The following is a 9,117-nucleotide window of genomic DNA, read 5'->3' on the forward strand; positions in this document are numbered from 1 at the left end:
AGCGTTTGATAAGGTTCCCCACGGTAGGCAATTGCAAAAGATACTGAGGCTGGGGATTGAGGGTGATTTAGAGATGTGGATCAGAAATTGGCTAGCTGAAAGAAGACAGAGGGTGGTGGTTTTTGGGAAATGTTCAGAATGGAGTACAGTCACAAGTGGAGTACCACAAGGATCTGTTCTGGGGCCGTTGCTGTTTGTCATTTTTATCAATGACCTAGAGGAAGGCGCAGAAGGGTGGGTGAGTAAATTTGCAGACGATACTAAAGTCGGTGGTGTTGTCGATAGTGTGGAAGGATGTAGCAGGTTAGAGGGATATAGATAAGCTGCAGAGCTGGGCTGAGAGGTGGCAAATGGAGTTTAATGTAGAGAAGTGCGAGGTGATTCACTTTGGAAGGAATAACAGGAATGCGGAATATTTGGCTAATGGTAAAGTTCTTGAAAGTGTGGATGAGCAGAGGGATCTAGGTGTCCATGTACATAGATCGCTGAAAGTTGCCACCCAGGTTGATAGGGTTGTGAAGAAGGCCTATGGAGTGTTGGCCTTTATTGGTAGAGGGATTGAGTTCCGGAGTCGGGAGGTCATGTTGCAGCTGTACAGAACTCTGGTACGGCCGCATTTGGAGTATTGCGTACAGTTCTGGTCACCGCATTATAGGAAGGACGTGGAGGCTTTGGAGCGGGTGCAGAGGAGATTTACCAGGATGTTGCCTGGTATGGAGGGAAAATCTTATGAGGAAAGGCTGATGGACTTGAGGTTGTTTTCGTTGGAGAGAAGAAGGTTAAGAGGAGACTTAATAGAGGCATACAAAATGATCAGGGGGTTGGATCGAGTGGACAGTGAGAGCCTTCTCCCGCGGATGGAAATGGCTGGCACGAGGGGACATAGCTTTAAACTGAGGGGTAATAGATATAGGGCAGAGGTCAGAGGTAGGTTCTTTACGCAAAGAGTAGTGAGGCCGTGGAATGCCCTACCTGCTACAGTAGTGAACTCGCCAACATTGAGGGCATTTAAAAGTTTATTGGATAAACATATGGATGATAATGGCATAGTGTAGGTTAGATGGCTTTTGTTTCGGTGCAACATCGTGGGCCGAAGGGCCTGTACTGCGCTGTATCGTTCTATGTTCTAACTTTGCGCTGGGTTCAATTCCCCCATGTCTCGGTGCGATTTGACCTCTGGACGCGCCCGTGACTGGACGACGCATCCGCAGCATCTTCCAACGGGACAAGAGTTGTTGAGCGGAAGTTGTAAATCTAACTGTACCCCCCACCCTCCGCCGCATCAGCTCCGAACGGCGCGTCCACCCCAACCTCGCGTCCATTCGAAAGACAGACCAGCGGGAGGTCGCAGAAACATTTTATTTCTGCCTCGTCCCTCGGGCTTACAAAAAGGCAATTCAACGTCGGACAACATATTTACAGAGAATATCTACAAAAACGTTTGAAAAGGACAGGGAGAGAGGTGCCTGTGAAAGAGAGGAACGTTGTCACGGAGGCACGGCCAGTGAACAGCGCTTTCACACAAGTTCCGGAACCATATCCTGTCTCAACCACATCTGTCCGATGCTCAGTCTCCACCAGCTGGCCTTAAGAGGTCTCCTCGTCTTCAATCTTGGGTGCCAAGTAATATTTGATGTGACCCATGTCAGCTATCTTGTATTCGACCACTAGAAAGACAACAATCAAACAACCTTGAGCACGAGTAGCACAGGACAACGGACCCATAACAATCACTCAAAACTCTCCCAGCTGCTCCAGCGTCCCCGAATGTCTGGAGTACATTGTCACACAGCAAATACAGGAGTCAATTTAGACACAGCCAGTTGACAATGACCAGGCTATTTAGTCCCGCTGAAGGGAGGGAGGTCAGGGCTCTGCTTCTGTGGGCCGAATGGCCTCCTTCTGCATTTTATTGTACTTTAACTGGCACCAACGGCCAACAGGGAGCAAGATGGGCGGAAGAACAAAGGGCTCTTCCAGGAGGGGGGAGATGACGTGGAAATACCGCGCCCAGGATCCCAGAGCTGCAACATCAACGTAACACATACCCAGAGGGATATCCGCAGACATGCTGAGCGTGACGGTGGGGGAGAGGGGGGTCGCTTTGGTGAAGAAGTTCAGGTACCGCAGGGCAAACGTCAGCTGCACAGGCTCATTCATCTCGATGGTCACCTGAGGAAAGAAGAAAGGTATTAGTTTTCCCAGCTGCTTCATCACAGACAGAGGTCGGCTGTGGGCATGCTACAGACACGCTTACCGAGGACATCCACCCTGACTCGCTCACACACACACACACGCACTCCCAGAGACAGGGCACGGAAACAGGGATGCATTCTCAGGCAATGCCTCGCCAAACTCCAGACTCTGGCAGTCCACCCACAGAAGCTGGAACCTCGCCCTCCTGCTGCGTCTCTCAACGTGGCAGGGATTTGGAATGATCTCGTGTGGGGGCCACAGTCGTTTGAACCGAGTGCCTCGCTCGACCATTTCAGGGGATGGGGGCAGTTCAGAGCCAACCGCGTTGCTGTGTGGGTCACATGGAGGCCAGACTGGGTAAGGACAGCAGATTTCCTTCTCGGGAGGACATGAATGAACCAGCTGGGGTTTTTCCCCCTAATGCAAGAATTGATAAGTTTCAGGGTGGCCGTTACGCAGCCTGGTTTTGTATCAATTGATTCTCACCAAATGAATTTAAATTCCACTAATTGTGGCGTTGGGAGTCCCCAGAGCTGGACTCCTGGCCCAGGGGCCTTGTCACGGTGTCCCCGTGGGGATCACAGGGGGCAGATCTCTGCACGCAGGCTATCCCGGTTCGTCACGTCAATCAGCAGCGCCGCTCTTTCACACACGCTCCCCCACCACCCAAACCACGACAGGATCGACGCACTCACAGCTTCCTCCTCCTTGTCCACGTTACTGGTCTGGGATAGCTTGACGTTGCCCGTTCCCAGCTCGCCACTGGCGGAGAACTTCACCCCATCCTTGGCACAGGAGATGACCACGGCATCGCCAATCTGGCTCAGGTCACGGCAGATCCTGGCAAATTCGCCAGAGGGCATCTTCACCACACAGCTATACTCCTGCTCCTGAACATCACATGGAACAATGGCGGTCACTCAGATTGGGCAGGACAGGGTTAAACGGAGGCTGTATTACTTACCACACACATTATATATACAGTTGTGAACCTTGAACTCGGGTGAAAAGCAAGCCCAACTATTTTTTGACTTTAAAATGTTTCAATGTAAAATTCGACCGAGGTTTTCGAAAGATCAAAGTGCAGAGATTTCAGAGGCAAAGTGTAATCCTGGAGAGGTCAATGATTTGATTCAAATTGTCAACGTACAAATATTTATGAATACCACCAAGTAAAGGCTAAAAACATTTCTGCATCTACCTCCGAGAGATAACGGTCAGTGATTAAAAACAAGGGGTGTCCAGGGCCGCACGGTGGCGCAGTGGGTTAGCACTGCTGCCTCACGGCACCGAGGTCCCAGGTTCGATCCCGGCTCTGGGTCACTGTCCGTGTGGAGTTTGCACATTCTCCCAGTGTCTGCGCGGGTTTCACCCCCACAACCCAAAGATGTGCAGGGTGGGTGGATTGGCCACGCTAAATTGCCCCTTAATTGGAAAAAATGAATTGGGTGCTCTAACTTAAAAAAAAAAAATGGGTGGCCCATCGAGATAAGGTCACTCGAGGGTCCAGGGATCTCTCTTCCTGAAAGGGCAGCGGAAGCAGAGTCTCAATTAAAATTTTCAAGGCAGCCTTGATTAGCAAGGGGGTGAAAGGTCATCAGGGGGCAGCAGGAATGTGGAGTTCAGGTTCCACTCAGATCAGCCATGATGTAATTCAATGGCGGACCAGGTTCGAGGGGCCGAATGGCCCTGCTCCGAAGCGGTGTGTTTAACTTGGGTGAGATATCTTCAGTGTTGTTGGTTTATCCCCCACTCCCTTCCACTGCAGTGGGGTCTGCCCCGGGCCCAAATCAAACATCCGCCATCACCACTCGGGAATACCAAGCGCCACGAGGTTCATCCCAAAGTTGGCTGAAGTCCGGCTGAAAGGTACGAATTTCACACGGGTTGGCATGGGCGGTGTCGCCATCGCTCCACGCCTGCGGCGGACGTGCTCAAACCCGCTTACCGGTATTCCAAGCTGTTCGACATCCAAGTCCATGAGCTTCATCTCGTAATCGGAGACTTTCTCCTGATCTAGAACAAAAGGCACAAGTCAGCTGAACATTCCACAGCGACTCCAGAACATTCCCCACCGACTCCACCAACACGGGGGTAACCGTTAATGCCCATCCCTGCCGCGTTCTGGGCAGGACTCCCAACAAGGTCTCTCACACATGAAGCAGAATGGAATCAGGGGCTACACGAGCCAGGGATTACTCCCATTCGAGCAAAGAAGCCCGGGAACGTCAGCACGGATGCTCAAATCGACAAGGGGCATTGGTCGAGTCGAGGGAGAGAAATGTGTTGGCAACGACAAGGGAGAGATGAGTCTCGATTTTCAGAACACGACGGATTCCAATGTTCCGGAAGTACATTCAACAGTGATTCACAGGAAAAAAAATGGGATAAAGCTGTTGGAACAGCGCAGACGAGTGAACAATTTGAATAGCTCCGTCAAATAGCTGATCCAGGCACAATATGTCAAACTGCACGCGGCAAAATTCGACAACAATGCACGCAGATTCATCAGTGCGCTGTTTCTAATCTATTTTTCTAGTTAATGGTGGGGTGTTGGGGCGAGTCACAGAACAAAGAGGGGTACAGGTTCGTAGCTCCTTGACGGTGGAGTCGTGGGCGGACAGGGTGGTGAAGGAAGAATTCGGCATGCGAGGTTTCATTGGTCAGAACATTGAATACAGGAGTTGGGACGTCTTGTTGAAGTTGTACAAGACATTAGTACGGCCACACTTGGAATACTGTGTCCACTTCTGGTCACCCCATTCCAGAAAGGATATTATTAAACTGGAAAGAGTGCAGAAATGATTTAGTGGGATGCTACCCGGACTTGGTGGTCTGAGTTACAAAGAGAGGCTGGATAGACTGGGAGCTTTTTCCCTGGAGCGTAGGAGGCTTGGGTGATCCTATAAAAGGTCTATAAAACAATGAGGGGCACAGATCAGGTAGATAGTCAAGAGATTTCAGGTGAGAGATCCAAAAGGGTCCAGAGGAGCAATTTTTTGACAGAGGGTGGTGGGTGTCTTGGACAGGCTGCCAGAGGCGGTGGCAGAGGCGGGTACAATTTTGTCTTTTAAAAAGCATTTAGACAGGGTAAGATGGTAGTAGAGGGGAGATGGGCCAAATGGGACTAGCTTAGTGGTAGAAACCAGGCAGCATGGACAGGTTGGGCCGAAGGACCCGTTTCCATGCTGTAAACCTCCAGGACTCGCTTTCTAGTCATTGACAATGACGAGCCGTTTTGGTTATGCCAGTGTAAAATGTAGTACAGCTCGGAAATCTGACACACAGTACTGAACTTAATCCACTTCACCTTCACACGAGACGCAGTCAAACTGCCGGCACCACAGTTAATACGGGCCCCTGGATACTCACTTTGCGATTCAAACACCAGTGCCAGCGTGTCAGCATTGTCCTCGGCTCGCAGTGTGATGATGTCGTCGTTACCAGCGCATTTGAGAATTTTGGACATGCTGTGGACAGGAAGCAGAGTATAATGAATCACCGTGACTGTCCCGGCAAATTAACTGTTACCCCTCGTGACCACATTCCATGTGTTGGAGGGGCAGGTTTGGTTTCACCCTGTACTGGGGTTAGCAACAGCACTTGGAGCGAAGGAGATCAAAGGATATGGGGGTGGGGGTGAGGCTACAGAGTTGGATAATCAGCCATGATTGAATGGCAGAGTGGGCTCGATGCTCCCCCAGGTCACTGCTCTCCTGACCCAGAAGAGGAATTTGAATTCTGTATCCCTCTCCCCTGACCTGATCATTTCCAACAGTTTTATATTTGTGTCTGGGATGGGATTGGCAGAAGGAATGGCTTTGTCGGCTGGGATGGAGGTGTGGTGACTGCATACAGGAAGTGGAGGGCGAGGAGTTGGGCAGGGACAGGGGAGGCAGTGAGCACCACCACGATCATCAACATCAAGAGGGGACGCTGGAAAGACCCAGCATTTGTCCGTGCCCCCAGTCACAGGCCCTTCATCAAAACAACGGCCAGCGCGTCAGCTTTCACCCCCACTTGTCAGCGCCACCCGAGACGGACAGCACATCGGAGTGTCGCTTCTGGTGGGCACAACATCTAGAACCGTTGCCGGGGTGGGACAGTGATGCCTCGGGATTGGGGGACGGAACCAGGGGGCAGGGGAATACCAGGGGGTAGGTAGATGGGGGTGATCCCAGGGGCTAGGGGGTGATACAATGCTGGGACTGGAGAGTGAGTAACTCCCAGTTTCAGACAAGCTCAGGTACAGGGCTGCCTCAATGTGAAAAGCAGAGTTAAAGCACGGGGTTTGGGGGGGGGGGCACACTGCCTGCAGCCCAGCCCAGCAGCGGGGGAGGGGGCGGGCGGGAACCCCGCCTACTGCTGCTGTTTGAATCAATGAGCGAGTTCCCGCCAACTCCGGCCCCAGTCCTTTCGCGCGCTAATGACGTCAGGGCAGGGCCGCTGGCGCCTTTTTGTAACAAAAAAACTGGGGGGAGAAACGCAGAAGTAGCAGATCAGGGCAGGAAACCCCTCTGCCCTGGGTGTGTGTGTCTCTCTGTAACAAAGCTGCACCCCCCCCCCCAACACCCCCTTCTCAACATTTAACACAAACTAATTCAAAGGTCCGGAATATCTCCATCATTTGCAGCAACATACACATCTTAAAAACTACATTTTGCAAAGATTGATTTGGGTCTGTGTCTCATTTTACTGGAATTAAATTAATGATCCACAATTTTCATTTCAATCATTTATTTGGGGTAATCTTACTGGAATTAACGTTACAGGTCCATATTTTTGCAATGATTTATTTAGGATCTGTGATCCATTTCACTGGAATGAAACTCATGGACCATATTCTTTTTGCAATGATTGATTTGGGGGTTCGGTCTCATTTTGCTGGAATTGAATGAACGGTGCACATTGAGGACAGCCTTGCTGATCTGTGCGCTGGGCAGGGTGTGTGCATCCCCCCCCCCTTACCTGCTGAGGTTCACCCCCATGGCCAGGTTTCGGTCACAGCGGTAGGTGTCGAAGCCATCGCTGCGGAGGGTGAGCTGGACCAGGGAGACGTGCGAGCTGTCCATGGACTGCAGGCTGATGCCGGTCGAGCTGATGTCCCAACAGGCCTCGGTGATCAGGTCCTTCAGGGCCTCCAGCACCTTCTTCAGGATGCTGCCCTGCACCAAGCGAGCCTCGAACATCTTGCCGATCGGTTGCACAAACAGCAAGAAATGAAAGCAGAAAAAGCACAAATAACCGGGACGGTTTTCCGGGGCTTTGTAACAAAACAAACCCCGACAGCAGAGCAGGGAAATGCAATAAAGAGCGAGAGCGCACACACGTTCCAAGCACCTCTCCAGCACTCAGACTCAGCAATAAGAAGGCCTCCGCTTCGCTCACTTCCTCATATAACCTTATGCAAATCAGCCTTGCCATATATGGCAAGGGCGCCAAACTCTGCTCCTGCAGCTTTCAAATCAGATTCTGCACACATCTGGCTGTCTTGTCGCAAGCCTTTGCTGCAAAGTGTGTGTTGCATTGCAATATATACTCTGGCAGGCTGCAGTTTCAGATTGTTGTACCCACCTCCAATTTGTCACATTTGGAATTTAGCTCCCCACTCAACACTTGCCAATTTACCACCTCTTTCTTCTAAACGTGCAATTTTCTTTAGTGCAAGTTTCTTACCCCCCCCCCCCCCTTTCATCTTGTTCAAACAGGCGGTTTTGCATTTTTTTGGATAGGATTTGGCTCCATTTTCCATAGAATCCCTACGTGCAGAAGGAGGCCAAAGATGTGCAGGTTCGGTGGATTGGCCACCGCTAAATTGCCCTCAGTGTCAAAAAAAGATTGGATGGGGTTACGGGGATCGGGTGGAGGTGTGGGCCGGTGCAATGGGCCGAATGGCCTCCTTCTACACTGTAAATTCAGCCCACCAAGTCTGCACCGACCCTTCAGAAAGAGCACCCCACCAAATACCTACTCCCCCCCCCCTCACCCCCCCATCCCTGTGACCCCGCCTGACGTGCACATCTTTGGACACGGAGGGGTAATTTACCAGGGTCAATCCACGTATTTTCCTGTGGCGCGGCACTGCTGCCTCCCGGAGGTGGTGACGGTGGTGCTTCCACACTGTCTCGCTGTCAGCGATGAAGCAATTTCTATTCCGCGGCAGTCACACGGTGGTGAAATATATTTGGAGAAGGCCATTCAGCCCCTCCAACTCGTTAAGATTCCAGTTGAACACCATTCTTTGTTTCATGAGAAGGACTGCACTCAGAGGGTTGTGAATCTTTGGAATTCTCTCCCCCAGAGGATTGAGTATGCTCCAGGGCTGAATACATTGGAAGGCTGTGGGGTAGACAGGTTTTTGGTCTGTCAGGGGATGAAGTGACAAGGGGCGGGGGGGGGGGGGGGGGGGGGGAAACGGATGTTGAAGTCTAAGGTCAGCCATGATCGTATTGAGTGACGGAGCAGTCGCGATGGCCCACGTAATCTACTCCTGCTCGGATTACTCTCATTCTTGTGAGGAACTGCTTCAAGAGAGACACAGCTCAAATTTAAAGTGCATTGCCCATGCTTAAATTGCCCTTAGTGTCCAAAACAAAGGTTAGGTGGGGTTACTGGGTTGGGTGGAGGCGTGGGTTGGGAAAATTGTGCTCTTTCCGAGGGCTGGTGCAGACTCGATGGGCCAAATGGCCTTAGATTGTGTGCTTGATGAGCACTTGAAAGTCCACGAGCCAGGTGCTGGTAAATGGGATTAGAACAGACTTGATGGCCGGCACAGATATGACGGGCCGAAGAGCCTCTTCCCGTGCTGTAAAAAACTCCGCCAAGCTGTTGGACAAGGGACGTGGTGGCAAAGGCTCCAATTTCCTTTCAGAGGATCAACCCACTTGTCAGCTGCACCATGTGGAATGCGATTATGATAGA

At 51.3% G+C, this 9,117-nt stretch overlaps 1 protein-coding gene across 1 annotated transcript; it reads right to left on the minus strand.

Moving 5' to 3' along the window:
- Positions 1-1,344: 1,344 nt before the first annotated feature.
- Positions 1,345-7,547, minus strand: pcna (proliferating cell nuclear antigen). Its single transcript, XM_072485625.1, has 6 exons — positions 7,165-7,547; positions 5,569-5,666; positions 4,145-4,212; positions 2,892-3,086; positions 2,049-2,172; positions 1,345-1,667 (listed from the first exon to the last, which is right to left on the minus strand). Exons 1-6 carry the CDS (start codon positions 7,383-7,385, stop codon positions 1,588-1,590), a joined length of 786 nt encoding a protein of 261 aa, XP_072341726.1. The 5' UTR covers positions 7,386-7,547; the 3' UTR covers positions 1,345-1,587.
- Positions 7,548-9,117: the final 1,570 nt, after the last annotated feature.

The sequence above is a fragment of the Scyliorhinus torazame genome, chromosome 20 (assembly GCF_047496885.1).
Source record: "Scyliorhinus torazame isolate Kashiwa2021f chromosome 20, sScyTor2.1, whole genome shotgun sequence".
In the NCBI taxonomy this organism is placed as follows: Eukaryota; Metazoa; Chordata; class Chondrichthyes; order Carcharhiniformes; family Scyliorhinidae; genus Scyliorhinus; species Scyliorhinus torazame.

Excerpts from the sequence above, each read along its gene's own strand:
- pcna (XM_072485625.1), bottom strand. The coding sequence starts at position 7,385 with ATGTTCGAGGCTCGCTTGGTGCAGGGCAGCATCCTGAAGAAGGTGCTG. Across the intron at positions 5,667-7,164 it reads ATGGGGGTGAACCTCAGCAG|CATGTCCAAAATTCTCAAAT; the intron begins GTAAGGGGGGGG and ends TCCTGTCCACAG. Across the intron at positions 4,213-5,568 it reads ACTGGTGTTTGAATCGCAAA|ATCAGGAGAAAGTCTCCGAT; the intron begins GTGAGTATCCAG and ends CTTTTGTTCTAG.